Here is an 18,655-nt window from a genome sequence, read left to right on the forward strand (position 1 = left end):
ATTTCTGCAAGTCAGAGGTAGCTTGTTTTCAATGAACCAAAAATGCATCTGTTTATCAAGGTAACATGAAATTACATACAGTAGAAAGGGGGCCATCACGCTAATAACTACACTGTTTTGAAGCTGCTTAAATTTCAGGCGCTCAGTTACTTCATCCGATAACTGCATTTTTATTTCCTCTCAGACTGAGGTTATCTATTAGGAAAATATCCACATAAATCCTAAGGAGTTTACTAAATTGGATGTCAGCTATCCTGTTGAGAAGTAATTATAAAAAATTTTTAATCTCCCTCCCAGTTTTCAAAACGTGAGTAGCTTCATGGAGACATGGCCAATCAATTAGACATTTATATTCTTTCAAGCAGGCAAACCAAGGTCACTCTCTTTTAGAATATCTCCTGTCCTCACAATTGAAATTTGCTGTAATTTACTACTCTCTTCCTCTAGAACCTCTGGGTGTCCTTTCAAGAACTGGGGAAAGCCTCCTAGGAAACAATGCCAGGCATGATCTAACCCTGATCTTTAAAAGGATAAAGAGCCTTTCAAATTAATATTTTATTAGCTTTATCAAATAAATCCTTCATGTGACTTCCTATTGGTGGGAAAGAAAAATATATATTCCCAGTGAATCCTCTGATACCTTTTTCATTAATTTGAAATTATGCATTAAAATATATGCAGTCCATAAACCCAGACTATTTCATGACTGACTAATTGCAACATGAGAATGTTCTGCAAATAAACTTTTAAGTGAGACACTGAATAGTTTTGCCTCCATAAAAGGCACCTCCAATAGCTTAAGGAGGTAGAGTCATAAACTTTATAACAGTGTAGGTAAGTTTTATTGAATTATGAATGCACATGTTGATTTCACTAGCATTGTGATGAGTGCTTGGGAGCTCTTACAAAACCAATTTTGGGCTAAAATGCAGGTTTTGCTTTCCTCTCCTTAGAGCAGCATAGTGGTGGTAAGGGTCACATAGAGCTGGAAGCAGCGCTCCTCTCTGATAAGAATGCCTTCTGCTCTCTGAGGGCTTTGTGATGCAAGAGGAAAAACTGCTGCTTGTTTGACTAGTCTTCTCTCCACTGAAACCTCTGTGGGGATCCAAGCTTCTTCTAGAAAATACAAGCATCATCTTGCCTTCTTTCTCTTGTACATACATGCATATGAAAGAGCAGGGTGTAAAAATCAAGAGACTCTTGAACGGTGACAATATAGTCTGCTGTGAATAATGTTTCTCAGGTGGTTTGAGGAGCTCACATGTGGATGAAAGCATAGAGAGGCGGGAAGGATGGAAGTGAAGCAATGGCTTTGCTTGTTTCTGGTTATGGCCTCCATTTAAATGAATACTGAATTCTACAAGTTACTACATACATAATCAACCTTAAACTCTATTTCTGACACTGCCATGGTTTATGTAATGAAAAAGATGTTTGGCTGTCTTACTGGGGATATTTGACTTTTGTCTTATTTTCCCTGTCTTAAATATTCAAGTGCTGGTGATGTATCTGCCTTACTTGTTTTACTGGTGAGCTTACAACTAGGGTTTTGATAGGGCTGTTGTATAGTGAAAAGTGAAGACAACATTGATCCCAGAAGTAACGCTAACAACATGTTCTGTGAACTATCAAATTCTTAGGGTGGTCTGTAGGAACTTGCAAAGTAATCCACTTGCATATCTAATATGTAAGCCAGCTTTGGCTTCTATGACTAATGCATTTTGCTATTTTAAAATAATTAGCAATGTAGGTTACAGTGGTTTTTTTTTTAGTACAGGTTTTTATTTTTATGATAAAGAACCCAAAGGAATATAAAAGAGAAGGTAAGTTTTAGCTCATAATAGACTCTTTCACTGAAAGCCCCTTCATCAATCTAGTGAGCAACATGAATCTTCCACTGGACAAGAACGAGTTCTATGTGAGATTGTGTGTATGCTTAGCACAGTATGCACATCTGATATATAGAAATTTTTAGAAATTCACTTATTTGAGTATAAGAGGCTTCCTCTTTATTTTCTCTAGCTTGGTTTATTCATTTGTCATAAGACTATTTAACAAACATATTTAGACTCCATGCATTTCCTGAACACAAAAGGATATACCCCATAAAAAGTGACTTTGAGTTGCTGAGTAAATTAACGCAATGTTCGGCCACTGCAGTGAGAATCTTACTTAGATCTGTGTGGGTTCTCCTTTCATCCCTTTGGATAATTTCTTCTGCTTGTGAAGAAGTCTGGAGCCTCTGTTATCTCTATTCTCTATATTTTATTCTATTTTCTCTAATTACAACATTTTTCATAATCTACAAACATGTTTACATCATTATCAAGTGAGACAAACATCCCTTGATTTTATCACTGGGTCCTCCCATCATTATGTGACCAGAGTCATGGAAAACAGGGTTTATACTTTCAAGATTACATTCTTTTTGTCTCATTAATTCTTTAAGAATTTGAGACTATTTCTGACCAAAGACTTCAGTGAATGTTGATATTGAAAATGGTACCAGTGTGGCCCCAAGTGCCACTGTCAATGACTCGTGTATTACTTTTAGAAAAGCATTCCCAGTTTTGCTTCCTTGATGTCACATACGTTTCTTCAATTCATCTGTGTATGGATTTTTCACTATGGTTTTCAATCAACATGCATCATTATATCTGGGGTAAATAAACATACATGTTTCACTGGCATGGACAGATCAAAGATGATCAAGAGCATGATCAAGGATGGAGGACTGGGCTAACTTGACCTTGTCTATTTCCCTTCATGCTTCAAGGTCAGTTTCTCAACAATGTTATAACAGACTTATAACACTACAGTTACCTATATGTGACCTACAGTATGTGCTATCTTGAACTTCTCCTGGTGCATTTTACTCATCATGACTAATGTAAGTAAGTAAGTTCTTCTGTTATTTATTTGGGGGTAAACAATGCTTATCTTCTATCAAGTGACTGGAATCCTCCCTTGGCTTGTATTTTGTTACCTCAGTTACAAACCAATCAGTTGTTGATTTCTTATTTGGTGTCTTCTTGACCAGCCCCATAGACCCTAGAGTAAGAACTTGAGTATTTTTCCATAATACTTTACCGGCTTTGTCTCACAACATTTCCATAAGTAGCCTTGATAAGAATATAGTGAATATCATATAGTATATCCAAGAAATCTTCACGGGTCACAGTTCTACTGATTCGAGGATCATCACCATAATATTTCCATTCTTTCTGTAAATGAGAATCAAATACACCATTGTGACAGAATTGAATGAAAAACCACTAGTATCTCTGCACCAAACAACTACCAACTTTACCTCTGTCATTTCGATTTCATGCCGTGTCAACTGGCCAATGAGAGGGGCAGCCATGTGCCTGGTTATAATTCTAGCATGAGTAGGAGTTCCACCTCGAATGATAACTTGAGGCTTATATGTGGAGAAGCCTGTCTCATCCCGAGCCTCAAAATAGATGGTGTATTTGAGTTTGCCACCATAGGCCATCAACTGAAAAAAAAATAGGATAGAGATGACGAGGCAAACTTCTAATGACCTAAATTATGTTTTATTTGTTCATACGTGAATTCAGGGTTATTTTTACCTTTTCCCCCTCAAATTGTTCTGGGAGTTTCCAGTAGAAAGGTTCCAAATGGAGATCTTGCCTGACTTCATCCATCTTTGCGACAATCTCTGGGTGCTGGAAAGCAATGCCTTTGGTGGTCGTGTGTTGCAGGGCCTCATCCACCAGAGGCAGAATGGTCTGCTCATCACTCAGAGTCACCTGCACAAGGTCAAATTTCAGCAGAAAGTGGAATATGAGTCTTTGGGGCATTCTTTTAAAGCTAGGTGTGGAGTACATGCCTATGTGGCTTCTTGTCCCCACTTTGGCAGGTTATCCCTGAAAATGAACTGAGACATGGTTGGAGAGAGCAGTAGGCAGTAAATGCTTTGAAATGAGTTGTGTAATGAGACTAATAGTCTCTGAAAACTGCAATTTTTTTTTCATTAATAAAAGTTGAACCTAAATTCTGGGGAAACAAAGGGAAATTAAAGTCAAAATAAGCATGATGCCATCTAAACAATGTATGGTGTCCTATGGCTGGGTGGAAGGCAAACAACAGGTTCTGGTTTATAGGGCGCTACATTAGATGCCAACTGCGTCTCCTTCCTCAGGATGTAGCTGCTTCCAGCTACCACAATGCTTCCTTCCAGTTTCCACTTGCCATTTCCCTGTCAACAGTAATTGAACCATCTTCTAGAAAGAATTTTCAAGAGGCGTTTATGCCAACTGCCTAATGGCACATAGAGCCCTTACCATTTCTGAGTGCATGCAGGGGACAGGGTTACTTAAATGGTTTGCCATTTGCTGCTAGCCCTCAGGGCCCGACTAAACGATTCCTGAAGGAATGAGCATCACAACATTACAGGGCTCAGCAGCTTCTTACTCACCCACGTACGGATCAGTCCCTTTGCTTCAGAGCATTGACTGGTAACTCCAAAGCAGTAGCAGCTGCTGCAGCCAAGCGGGTTCTTGGCATCTAGTCCAAATTTGCCAGGCTGGCACCTGTCACAGTGGACACCTTCTACATTCACCTGAAGAAAAAAGAGGGCCCTTCAGGGTTCACTGTAATTGTTGTAGGAGAAATCAACTTAGGAACTGGGAGCAGCAACACATTTCGTTTTCATGAATGAAAACCAAACACACGAATGAAGAATATGCTGCTTATGTATCCCCTCAAATGGTATTTTGAGTTCACAGCCCTGTCAGGATCTGAGACTTTTAAAGGTACCAGATTCCTAAATGCATCTATTCCTGAGGGTACTGTATACTGTTTGTGAGGTCTAAGCTATGCATTTCATACAACTCTGTTGTGAGCAATATAACTTTCAAACACAAACGAAACCAATGATTCCTACCTATAAAAAAAAAAAAACCAGAGAGGAAGCTGTAATTCCACATTTATATATTTGTTTTAATATCATATAATTGCTATACTATATATGCAACATTCAGCAAATATAACATATGGCCATAATAGAGTGTGCATGTATGGAGCATGATAATCTGCTCAATGAGGGTCTTTCACATAGAGGCTATTTTCTTAAATTCAAGGTCATGTTCACCATGGCTTGTTTACTCCCAGGCTGCAGCCTACTGTTCTCTCTGGTTTTCTTCGCACAGACTTTGTCTTCAAAAGCTATCTGTAACACTGTTTTAACTACATTTATCCTGGGATTGATTTTTTTTCAGGAATATATAAAAGACAAAACCATTCTTCTTACCCATTTTAATTGGTTGCTTTTCTACACCATTTAACAGTTTTAATGAGGGCTAAAATTTTCACATAGTTATCCACTGTTTGTGATGTCAGTGTTCACATGTGATGAAATTTTACTGAATTTACATAGGAAAAATATGCTTCAGTGTGCAGTGGCTGCTGATTAACCACAGGAAAAAGGGTTTGTGACAAGCTTGGTTATCAGCTGTGGCTTTTCTCTGACTGTGCCTGAAAGACCCTACTGTCCACTCTGCAGACATTTCTTTAACCAATAAGAACCCAGAAGAAAAACAACTTCAGTCACTGTGGAACCTATTCCCTCTGTACTGACGGGAAACAAGGTTGTATTTGGGTTGAAAGTAGTTGAAAAGTGTTTTCTGTATGCCAATGAGCATACATCAAGGAAACCTGTGTCTGGCCATGAACGTTTGTTTGAGTTGTGTAATGAGGCAAGAATAGAAACCTGAATGAAAGTAAAACTGAGTGATGGAGTATCCAGTGAATGGGGGCTTTTCTTGGAGCAGCTCAGTTATTCATACCTTACAGGTACACTGTCCAGTTTGATCACTGCAGGAGCATTTCCTAGTCTCTGAATCACAAGTTGTGGAATCTGTCCCTGGAAGGAAGCAGTCACAGAGACTGCAGAGAGGATAATTCCAATGACCTCGGCTGCACTCTGAGCACTTCATACCAGAGAATTTTGGATGACAGCTGCACTGGCCTGTGTTTACATTGCACTGCGAAGCCAAGGACCCCACTGTGCTGCAGTTACAAACCTGTGGAAAGGAGAAAAACAGCAACTGCTGACAAAACTGCATAGAAAACAACTTAAAATCTTAATCCTAACATTTCTATTTTACTATGCACATATGAACCACATATCTATTGTATTCTTTATAATGTTGAAATTTAGTCCTTTGGGACACATTAGTGACCATAGTATTAAAAACTTGCCCGCATGTAGAAAAATGGATGATAATCCAGAAATCACTATGCCATGTAATAAGAAAGAAAATGTAGGCTTTGATTTGTTTTTTTTTGTTTTATTCTAAGTAATTTTAAAATGCATTGTTTATTTTGGACATATATCAATGTGTGCACATGTATGTGTGCATGTGTGCTTGAGAGTTTATACATGTTCCTGCAGGTGCCTGTGGCAGAGGCCACCCTCAGTGGTTCTTCAAGTTTCATCTATCTTATTTTTTGAGACATTGACTATTACAGGAGCTTGTGGACTCACCAGCCAAACTGTCTCTGTGGGTTCTAGGGATCAAGGGTAAGGTCTCAGGCTTGTGTGGCAAACACCATATTTACTAACCATCTCCTGAGCTCTGATAACCCAACTACTTTCCTGTTTCTTCATTGTCGTGCAGTAAAGAGGCTGGAAGAGGAATTGACCTGGAGAGTTCTTAAGGCTAATGAGATGGCTCAGTGGGTTAAGAGTAGTGCTAGCATACAGGCCTCATGACCTAATCCTACAAGGTGAGAAGAGCGAGTTGACTCTATGCTCATGGTATGGCACATGGGTATCAGTGTGTGTGTGTATGTGTGTGTGTGTGTGTGCACATGCACACACACACACACACACACACTTAAACAATCCTTAAAAAGTTATTTTACACTAGCAGTATAAACTGTGGTTATTGTTATATTATAAATATGGATTCTTTCCTTTTTCTTTTTTCTTTCAGGGTTGGAGGAGGCTGACTTTCCTTTTCTGTTTATTTAACTACACTAGGCACAACATTATAACAAGAACAAAAGGTATTGCATGGATCAAACAAAAAATCAAACAAAACCAAAAATAAACAACCCCTTTCTATATTGTATTCCTTCCTACTGAATATAGGCGGAATTAACTTTAGTAATTAAATGTAATTAAAATTGAAATATAAATACGCTACTGAGAATTTGAGAATTGATTATGTGCCTGGAATGATATGTACATTTTCACACTACCAACTCTACACACAAACATTTCATTTGACTTTTACATGATTCAGTAAAATGCAGGACTTTATAGTTATGTGATAGCTAACACTTGTATAGTAGCAAAATTATGTGTCCAGACCTATGCTTCACTTACACCAACTACTTATTAGCCACATAGCCTGAGGCAGGTTAATTTAGCTCCTGATGCATCAGACTATTCTATGCTCAGGAAATGACACAAAGTCTAACTCATAGAGATGCTGTGAGGATGTTATGAATATCCAAGGAAGTCATTTTTGTTATATTTCATAGATAATGAAGAAGAAGTTGTGAAAGTGGCAGGACAGAGATTTTGATAAGCATGCTCTTCAGGAGGGTACAGATTAGTAAGAAAGTAAAAGAGAAAGCCAGATGTACCCTCCCCTAAATTAAGTGGGATATAGGGATATTCAAGACTGCCCAAGAGTAAATCTAGGAGTGGGTTTCCAACTCAACAGAGTACTTTGTTTCTGTAGGGAGAGATGAGGCAAGAAGGGACCTTCTAAACACACATAGTTTCTAACACATTGTCTTGCTGTGGTGACTAATCTTGATTGCCAACTATATTACATCTTGAATAAAAACAACAACAAAAACCAATCAAACAACCAAACAAACAAAAAACCCAAGCTCTGGGGTATCCTGTGAGGGATTATATTAGAAATTAAAATATTTAAAACAAGAAGACCCACCTTAATTCTAGGCTGTACCTTTTGGCAGCCCACCTAAAAGGACATGGAAGAAGGAAGCTTTGCCTTTACCTGTTTGCAGCTCCCTCTTTCTGGCAAACTCAACTGTCCTGTTGCTGAGTCATTTCTTTGCTGGAATGAAAGCCAGATTTGTTGGCGTTCTGATGTAGACTAAAGATAAGCAGCTCTCCAGGAATTGTCCAGGACTCGAGGACCAGAATGAGACTGCTGAGTCATCGGCCTCATGGACAGGGCAACTACAGGATTCTCTGTTTTGCTTTATGATATAACCATTGTTTGAATTACATGAACCAAATTGCATAAGCCAACCTAATAAATCATTTTAATATAAATATGTATTCATATTCACCCTACAAGTTTTGTCCTGTTAGAAAACCCTGATTAATACAATGACTCTCACATAACTCACTGTTAAAGAATATCAGATGTAGAATGAACTTTCAAAATTAGGATGATTTAGTTATTCACAGAAAAAAATTTTTTTTTTTTTGCCAATTTCACTTAGTATGTATAGACTTGCTTAAAATAACCAGAAAGAAAATAATGATATGGTATGGAAACTATAATCATGGAGTAGATTTTAAAAAGTTCCATAGAACATCTCTATTTTTAGATAATAAATATGAAATGTTTTCTAACCAATTAGTTTTATACAATCAAGTAACTAGTTCTTACCTTGGGATGGGTACAATCTGAAAATTATTTGAGAAGTTACTATGGGAATAACTGAGACAATTAACTGTACGTTTAGAGAGCACTATACCCAATATCAAACTTAATTTAAAATTAGATGTAATGTAAGGATTGAGTCTCCTTTCTTCTATGAGTGAATGACGGCAGGCTTGATATTCTCCTAGAAGGCAGCTGAAATGATGTGTGTGCCCACACCTCTGTAAGAAGCAATTCTCCATGGCAAAAAGTGCAAGAGTCTCTAAATCAATGTTGTTTTAAATAATAGTCACCCAAGTAGAATGCATGCTCATAAATAATTTCTAAAGCCACATGGATTTTTATAAATCCTTCTAATAGAAAAATGTGCACTTATTCAGAAATTTAGATTGTTTCTTAAAACCAATAGTTCAACATAATAAAATTCAAACAAACCTTCAATCAATATGTTTATTCAGTGTCTAGTAAAGAATGTGGGGGTATACCCTCATAGAAGTAGGAGGAGGGAAGATGGGATAAGGTGTTTTGGGGGGGATGGGAGAGGGGATAACATTGAAAGGTAAATAAATAAAATATCTAATTAAAAAACCCCAGATAATGGATCTGGCAATTGTAGTCGAGCAGTCAAGACTTTTTGTCAACAATTTATTATGGGGATTCTGTATAATTCTCAACAACAAGATATTATGGAAGAAGCTCATGGGACTTTAAAAAGATTGGTGAGATATGCTGTTGCTTAGACAAAGAATGATGCTGACCTGTGAGCTTGCTGAGTTCCCTGACTAGGGTGACTGGGGAGCTGTATAGGACATATATTCCTGACCCACCTTTGCTTGCCTATATCCCAGATGGGACAAGCTGCCTTGCTTCAAGTTGTGGCACAGAGAATCAAAAAGAGAAATTATAATGTCTCTTGTATTTTTCTTAAAGATGATCAGCTATTAGGATTCAATCATGTACAGGTCTAGAAATCAATCCAATATTGGAAATAACAGTCTACATTTGGAAGGCTGGGTTTGGACATTTTCAGAGACATATTTGGAAGTTAGCTGTAGTTTATTATGATGATATGATAGCAAGAGATAAAGTTGGGACAGGATCTGGATTTCAAACAAGGGTTAGTGCATGTTTTAAGGCTCTTTTAATTGTCAAGCTAAAATTGGTTTTGTCTCTTCTACAGTATTTGTTTTAAGTTACATTGACTGTATAATTTCCAATTGTGTTAGTGTGTTGAAACCTGGCATGTCTGTTATGGGGGTCTATCAACCAGCTTTTGTCTTACTGCCCTGAGTATTAGAAAACCTTGATTCTCTGACAAAAGCTTAAAAGTGCTGGAAGAAGTGAGTTCACTTTTAAGCAGAAGCAAGAGGGTAGTGGGCTTGATTATTGCTGGTATAACAGCTTTAATTTCATTAATTGCTAGCACCGCTACTTCTGCAATAGCACTGACACAAGGAGTTAAGGCAACTATTTTTGTTAACCATCTAGGAAAAAAATGTTACTCATGTATTGAGTATATAAAAGGATTTATATAGGTATCTGGAAAAACAGATTGATGCTCTATAACCTATTCAAATTATCTGAAGGAGGTTCAGCGTTCAAGAATTAGGAATCATCTTAAGTGTCATAACAAATATCATTGGAGTAGTGTTACTGATAAAATTTTTAATGATTGTTATTATAATTAGAAAAAAGTTTAAAGACACCTGTAGGGTATTTGGCATAATCCTAATACCTCTCTGAGTGTGTTAACTTTGCATAGTGATATTATGAATTTAAAGAATGCTGCTCTGTTGAGTTTTGATGCTGCAGATAATGCTGATAAAATTATCTATGGCCCGAGGTCAGTATTTCTATTTTGGTCAAACCTCAGGAATGGCATATATAGCTTGACCATGCTAGCCCTTCTTTTCCTGGGAATACTTTTATTTCTGCCCATCATGTTAAAGCTTGTCTCTAACTACATCAACATGCTGGCAGCCAAAGTACATGACTTGAAACTGAAAATGGACCCCCAGACAGAATTATCAATTTAATAGGTTGACAAGCCAAGGACGGGTAAGATTCTGCACAGAGCCTTATCAACCTAAGACAGATGTATATTGCTTATGATAATGCATATTCCACGACAGTTTAAAAAAAAAAAAAGGCTTTCTTGTCAGAACGACCTAAGACATGCTCAGTCTGGTTTATGCAATAAAAAGGGGGAGATATGGAGAGCTTTTGGGGCTGCCTGGCAGGAATCTGTCATTGGCCAAGGACAAGGATATTGGCTGTTTGGCAGGAATCTAACATTGGCCAAAAGCAAGGAAGTGAACTGCAGGAAGGAATCTGACATTTGGCTGGAACAAAGAAGTAATTTCAGGCAGAAATCTAAATCCTAGACTTGAACAGAGAAGAAATTTCAGGCAGAAATCTCAATCTTAAGCTAGAATGAAGAAGTAGGCTCCAGGTATGAAAATGACTTTGGGCTAGGACAGGGAAGTAGGCTCAGATATTTTGATCATTCTAATAAGCCCTTAGAAATAGTGGTCACAGGAGTGATCACAGGATTCTGATTATTGTCATGCATGTTCTTTGCTTATCTGGGTTTATTGTCTTCCTTCTTCCTGGACTACTCGCATCTATTGTATTGCTAGTTCCTCAACCTAGAATTGACCTTAATACTTGCATGTAATTTAAATAGTATAAAGGCAAAAAAGGAGGAGAAGGGATGGGATAGGGGATTAATGGGTGGGGGGAATTGGGAAGGGGGATGGCATCTGAAATGTAAATAAATAAAATATCGAACAAAAAAAAGAATGCTCCCAAATAAATTTTATAGATATGAAGGCATATCTCTGCTTGATTTATATATTGACTATAAATAATCACCTTTAATTTCAAGAATTTCATTATAAGTATTTTTGGAGAACATGCATTCTCATAAGTTTTTATTTTTTAAAATAATCCCAAGTGAGAGAGTAGGTACTTGGGTTTTACTTAAAAGAAAAATCACTTAGAAACGTAGACTACTGTTTTTCAAAATGTAGAACTATATAATTTCCAACTAAATAATATCACAAAAAGTAAGGAAATGAGTGTCCTGTCTACTGTTTATGATTCCTAGTCACATATTGAGACCAGACGTCTTAACTTGTTTAAACACTTATCAGTGCTTTAATTCTTTTTGAGAATAGGGTGAATACTATTCCAGCATTCACCTTATGTTAAATTTTTATGAATTTTTTCAGAAGTTTGAAAAAAATGTATTTTTATCATATTCACTCTCAATCCTCTGTCTGCTAACTTCCCAGACTTACTCCTTACTGTGTTTTCTCTTTTCAATTTTTAGAAATAACCCATCAGCTCTAATTTGTGCTGACAATATGCTTCTGGTGTGGGCCAGTTGCCAGAGCATGGACAGCTTATGAGGTGTCGCTCCTTAATAACGTTGATTCTTCTTCCCCAAGAAACCATTAACTGTCCATATCTCCTCCCTTAGAGGTGGGGGCTCATGAACTCTTTCCTTTTATCGTGTAAGGCTGCTTTATACTCACTCCATCAAGAATATAGTGTACCTGTCTAGAGGACAATGTCATGGTGCTAGAAAGACTATAGTTTGTTGTCTGTCACATTTCCTTATCCCCAAACTCAGTGTGACTGACTGGAACAATCTTAGCACCTTTTAAAATGTCCTTATTTGACGCTTCAAACCCAGTAGATACAGTTTAGATCTTACCTGAACCTGTTACATTATACACACACACACACACACACACACACACACACACACACACACCCCAACTTCCCTACTTATTTTTAGAAACTAATTCTGTGTTTAAGTTATTAAACTATAACAGCAAAAAAAAAAAGAAAAATGCATTTAGACACTGGATAATAAAGCAACAAACTGTTATTTCTGAGAGAAGAGAGGGGAATGAGGCTGTGTACAGCGGCAGCTTCTAGACTGTACCAGTAGAGAGAAAGCAGACCAAGCAAAAGCCCAGCAAATAGCTGAGCTCAGAGACAAATGGTACTTGTTTTGAAAATCCGAAGAAACTAAAATTTCCAGGAGCAAGCATAATGTGTCCAGAACAGGAGTTCTACACTGAGAACTCTAGAGATATGTAGAACAATGTGTGAGGCTGGGGTTGATGTTCATGTGCACGGAGAAGAAATGAAAGCATGCTAGGAGAAAGTGACACACTCAAGACATCTAGGAGGAAACACTTTTAGACCACACACAAACCTTAAACTGTTTAATGGTTCTGACTATAACTTGGGAGAAACTCAACAATGTTTTGGCTTATCAGAAGGGTTAGAGGGAGGCTCACTTGCCTTAGGCTTAAGGTTTTGTAGCACTTTCCCCATGAAAAGAATCATAAGGGTCACAGTGATCAACAAAAAACAGTGCTGGGTAAAGCCCAACACTCTTTAAAGGAACACAACAAAACCTATAATACATTGTACCTCAATACCCAGGAAATGCTGGGAATGAAAAGTAGAGCTGGAAGGTTTATAATATGATCCATCCTTTGTTATAAAACTATAGTAATTAAGACACTGAATTATTCAGAAAATTAAATAAGAAAAAAAGAAAAGCCCCAAAACCATGAACATAGGCCAGCTACTCTAATAAAGGAACCAAGCTAATTCAATGGGAAGGGAGTCTTTTCAACAAATGCTATAGGAACAATTAGACATAAAAAAGTAAATTTAATTTCTTTACACTTGATAAAAATTGATAGTAAATGTCAACTGCGGATCTAAATTTAAGAGATACAACTATAAATTTTTACAAAGAAACACAAAAAAGAAATCTATAAGTTTAGGTGAACCAATTGTTCCAAGGAAAAATATAAGAAACAGGATCTAGAAAAGAAATGATACAAACTTGTTCATGCATATAAAAATTAGATGAAGATACTAATTACAAGGCTAGTAATAGTCTGGGTTTATGTGTGTGCATGTTGTGTGTGTGTGTGTGTTAAAGGACATATATTTAGAATATACAAATCTCTTGTAATTAATTTTAATGGAAAAGGTTCTCGAAGAAAAATGAGCCAAAGATTTGTAACAACTTCTGAAAAGAATGTACATAAATCTAAATGACTGATTAAATAAGCAACGCAATTCCCACCATTCTTTTGGCATAAAGAATTGCAAAAGAGAAAAATAGTAATACACAATCGACTAAATAATTAAAATTAGAATTGTCAGTGTTGACAAAGAAGTGGAGTATTCTTAAGAAAAATTAAAATTTATGGTTTATGAATATACTGCTAACTTCAACACTAATGTTCATAGCAAAGGTACTAATGGCTGTTCCAAACTGCCTATCAATATAAACAAATTAACAAGTTACAGTGGAATATACAATGCATTATTATTAAGCAACCAAATAGAACAAACTTTGGGTGCATGCAATATGATGGATAAATTCTGAAAGTATAACACTAAGGGACAGAAGGCAAATCAAATTCTCCTCAGTGCAAGACAAAACAAAATATAGAGTATTATCTTATTTTCATAAAGATGAAGAAATCTGTCAACTACACTACTAGAAAACAATGCAGTGGTACCAGGAGGAGTAAAGGCAAGCTGATTTACAAGTGGCACGAAGGATTGCAATTGTTGGTAAAGACTCACCACACTTGAACTAGATGAGCTTTAATTTCATTTAATGAGTATTTCACAAATAAGTTGTAAACAACAAATAACCAAATAAGCCCTGAAGACATCATCTTCCTGAAGTTGCCTTTTCTCCATGATTCCTATGGGAATATGTGTGCACCCTTTCCTAGCCTATCCGGACTAGAGCCGAGAAGTCATTTTCCCTGTTGCCTCCAGAGAAGAGGCTTCAGAAAAGCTTAAGGAGTCTACATTGGAGCCCACACCTCAACCTCTTTGAAGCCACAGGATCCTGCCTTGGCATCTTTCATGAATATTTCTGTAGCAGTTTCATGGCTGATTCTTTCCTGTTGATGCTAAACAAGAGTCTGGCTATAACACTTTCTATAGTCTACCCATAGGGGAAACTGGGGATATTTGCAAGATCAACGTAGTTTATGTGGTTCTTCACATTTCTTTTAATCACCTCTTGAAAACTAAAATCAAGTTAATTTGGTATAATTTTAACAGCATTTTGGGATGTTATTATTTTAGTCTCTTTTATTTTACAGTTGAATTTTATTATGTCTAAGAATGAGATAGTTGTTTGGGGTTTTATTATAGACTTATTTGTCCTTTACCTTCTATTTATGTAGGTATCATAAATTCAACTAATAAATATCTCTGTCCTAATATAATAAGAAATGATTACCTATGTCTTTAAGATACTCTTTGATAACACTATGTTATTTGGTGAAGTGATATTGGGTTGAAATATACAATCACTCACCTCAGTTGAATGAAAACTATAAGAAAATGATCAGAAAACAATGACCCACTTACCTTACAGCCAGTGATAATGCTGTGGCCCCAGGTGTTGGGAAGACACTCAGAACATTTTTCTCCAATGGTGTTGGGAGGGCAAATGCATTGACCAGTTTTTGGGTCACAGTTGTTACCCAGATGAGAACAGTCACAAGCTTCACAAGAAAAAGAGGGAAAGCAAAGATGAGTCAACAAAAGGTAAAATTTGATATAAAATGTGAAATTCTTAATGCAATGATTTGCTCCTTTCTATTTTTAATACTATGTTTAAGGATATCTGTGTATAGGAAGTACCTACCTTATTATTTATAGTACGTTTCACAAAAGTGATCCATCAATAAATGTTCCATTTTGTTTGGTAATTTCAAACTTTTAGCACTTTCAGTTTTTCTATAAAGTAAGCAATGTTACCAAATTCCCTCTTAACTATCTTTTACATAGATACTATAAAATATAATGTCTTTGTTCATAGATTTATTTATTTATTTATTTATTTATTTAGAAGCTGATTTTTTCTTTAATTAGAACAATTGCCAGGAGCCTCCCAGCCTGGAAAGGGTAGTGGTTGGGGACAGAGTAGGACTCTGGTGTGGCTTTAAAGTCTGATCGTTTCCAGGACATTCTAGCTCTCTAACTATACTGAAGTGCTGATGATAAAGTTCTGAAAAGTCCTAAAAACTTTCTTGCTTTTTCTGAGGGCTGTTTTAACACTGCTGGTTTAGGGGATTTTCATCTGTAGCCTAACAGTGGGGGATTAAGTATTGTGGCCTTTGTTCTATCTCAGCAGGAATTGTGCAGCTCTAACTTTCAGTCTGCTAGTTTGGAAGTCACAGGAAGAAAAAGGGACACTCTGAAAAGTGAGTACAGCATTTATTGCTAAGTTGTAAAAAGTTTCCTATAAAAGCTATTTAGATATTGGAAAGATCCTAAGGGGGGCAAGGGAAAAATTCCTTTTCTTTTTCTCTTTGTCTACTAAGTATTCTGTCCAAAAAAGTTATTAATAAAATTTTTTATAGATAAACTCAGTCAATAATTTATCTTCTGTCCTAATACCTATAATAAATCTTTAGTTCCTTTTTTATGACCTTTGGTTAATTGTTTAACTACCTCTTGGAATGTGCTCTGACTATCAGAAAGTCTGGTTACTATCTGAGAGCAATTAACTTCTGACGCATGGGAGACTGACAGAGTTCTCATTGCAGTTTTGACTATCAAAAAAGGACCTAATAGCAGTCCTATTATAAAAGAGCTTAATAATGACTGACATAATTTTATAGGAACATCATTAAGAATTAAGAAGCCATCTATTTGTCTATATAACATCAATACAAGACAGTACAACTTGGTAGATATGTAAAAATCTGTGCAAAAGGGGTGGGCTAATACCTACTGATTGTTATGCATATTTAATAATAATAAGAAAAGCATATTAATAGCAGAAATCTTTCCTAAAATGAATTCTTTTGGGCCTTGCCTATAGAAAAATAATCTGTTGCATATTATAATCTGAACCAGACCATCTCAGGAAGATTACCTGCTAGTTAATAGCTTGTCCTATGATGGCTCCTGACAAACAATGAGGGTTTCCAGTCTCTCAAAGGGAGTGGATACTTGTACATTATGGCCCTGGAACCTTGGGCCATAATCAATATGTCAACTTCCCTGTTCCATTTCTTAGCTTACCTGAGGCTTTTGGGCCATCAGCCTTTTATTGTATACCCCACGGGAGTAAAAAGGAAAAGGGAGGCTTCAGACTGTTTCCTGCTGATAGGGCAGAGTCAGGTTTTTAGGCTCTGTCCAATGCTCTAATGGGAATTAGGGTGGTTGATCTCATGTGTTTATTTCGATTTTTCTTTGCTATAAAAATTAATTTTCTCTTCCAGATAATCACACATCTGATTTTAAAAACAAATATGATACTTAAGACCAGTGCACTGTATATATAGTTGTAAGTAACATAGTGTATTTCTGTTTTATATATGTTTAAACATAATTCCATTGTAAAACTTTAAAACTAAAATTATTTCTAAATTTTCTTACTACCCAATTTAGTCCTTTAATTGCCAAGTTTTTTTATCACCATAAATTAATTATAACATAGTGAATAATTTCCTAGTTATTGTATATTCTCCAAGAAGGTAAGAATTAGGTTGGAGAAGATCTTCAAAGTCTACCATAAGAAGTGATGAATGCTACTTATTGTGTATTATTGCAAGATAAGAAATAAAAACACTCAAATTCAAATTCAAGGCCAGCTTTGTGGGAAAGCTTTTGACTGGTTGGCTGATGGCTAAATTATTTTAACTGAGCCCATTTCGATATTTGATTAATTTCAAATTTAAAATGTCATACATATTACTCAAAGTGTTTCATACCAGCTGTGAATGTTTAGCATAATACTTGACATAGAATAAGTGCTAAATAAATGCCAGTGGTTATTGCTATTGTTTTTGCTAATGATAAGCTAATATATCTATTTAAATATGACATTCATTAAAAAGAAAAATAGCATCATGTTTAAATTTATGTGCTAAGAAACATGTTGTGACAGCTGAATCATTTTTTGGAAATAGAAATTCTCTATGTAGAACTGTGGTATGATCATAGAAAGATCTGCCCAATGAATTAAGTTTACTCTGTCAAAGCATAATGTGTACTACAATTACAACTGTTAACAAAGATAATGGCAAGAAATATGATACTTATAGTCAGTATCTCTCATCATTATTCTAAAGCCATTATTATTAGCTCAGTGAATTTCTATAAATACTCGTGATATAGATACTTTTTATATCCTAAGTAAAAGTTGAATTTTGCAGTGAGAAAGCATAATCAAATTACATAGTCAGGGTCATAAAATTAGTTACTAATTGGACCACATGCAGGATATTTGGTGTGAGTAATACTCTTATTTTGTAAAGACTCCCATGGATTTGGACTCACCATGGGTCTCAACTCTGAATGTGTCTTCTTGGGAGTTTGTAGTGATGCTTAACAAAGCGGGAAAACTAACTCTGAATAATTCTATGGCCTGGGCTCCCTGATCAAATATAACAGGGAAGAGAGATGGCAAGTTGGATATCATCATTTATTTCTTTTCTGAACAATGTGACCAGCTGCCTTATGCTCCTGTCAACATGCCCACCCAACTAGGGTAGAATATGTCAATAAGCTATGAGCCAAAATAAACCCTTTTTAAGTTCCCATTCAAACATTTAGATAGAGACATGAAAAGCCTAACTTATGCATGATTATAATCTTACCCAGTCTGCTTTTTACTCCCCTCTATTCTGTCCCTTTGGCTTACAACACAACTAAGTATGCATTTGGCATGTTATCACCACTTTTTGTTATTAAATCTCTTTCAATATATAATAGGCCCTGTGCTAGATAGTTTTTTTTTTCTTTCTAATTTGACACAAACTAAGTCTATTTTGGAGGAGAGATCATCTACTGAGAAAATGCTCCCACCAGATTGGACTCTGGGCAAGCCAGTGGGGAATTTTGTTGATTGATGATTGATGCCAGTGAGCTCATCTCAACGTGGATGTTGCCACCTCTAGTTCAGTGGTCCTCAGTTGTATAAGAAAGCAGGTTGTGAAAGGCATGAGGAGGAA

At 36.3% G+C, this 18,655-nt stretch overlaps 1 protein-coding gene across 1 annotated transcript in view; it reads right to left on the minus strand.

Annotated features, from left to right (window-relative positions):
* Lama2 (laminin subunit alpha 2) overlaps positions 1-18,655 on the minus strand; it is a 575,131-nt gene that overhangs the window by 179,816 nt on the left and 376,660 nt on the right. Inside the window, exons 22-27 of the mRNA XM_028766419.1 lie at positions 15,057-15,193; positions 5,811-6,047; positions 4,442-4,585; positions 3,594-3,773; positions 3,311-3,499; positions 3,091-3,224 (exon numbers count right to left, since the gene is read on the minus strand). Of these exons, the coding sequence (XP_028622252.1) occupies positions 3,091-3,224; positions 3,311-3,499; positions 3,594-3,773; positions 4,442-4,585; positions 5,811-6,047; positions 15,057-15,193 (1,021 nt within the window). The remainder of the gene's footprint in view (positions 1-3,090; positions 3,225-3,310; positions 3,500-3,593; positions 3,774-4,441; positions 4,586-5,810; positions 6,048-15,056; positions 15,194-18,655) is intronic.

This window comes from Grammomys surdaster, unplaced genomic scaffold (assembly GCF_004785775.1).
Source record: "Grammomys surdaster isolate TR1022 unplaced genomic scaffold, NIH_TR_1.0 168, whole genome shotgun sequence".
In the NCBI taxonomy this organism is placed as follows: domain Eukaryota; kingdom Metazoa; phylum Chordata; class Mammalia; order Rodentia; family Muridae; genus Grammomys; species Grammomys surdaster.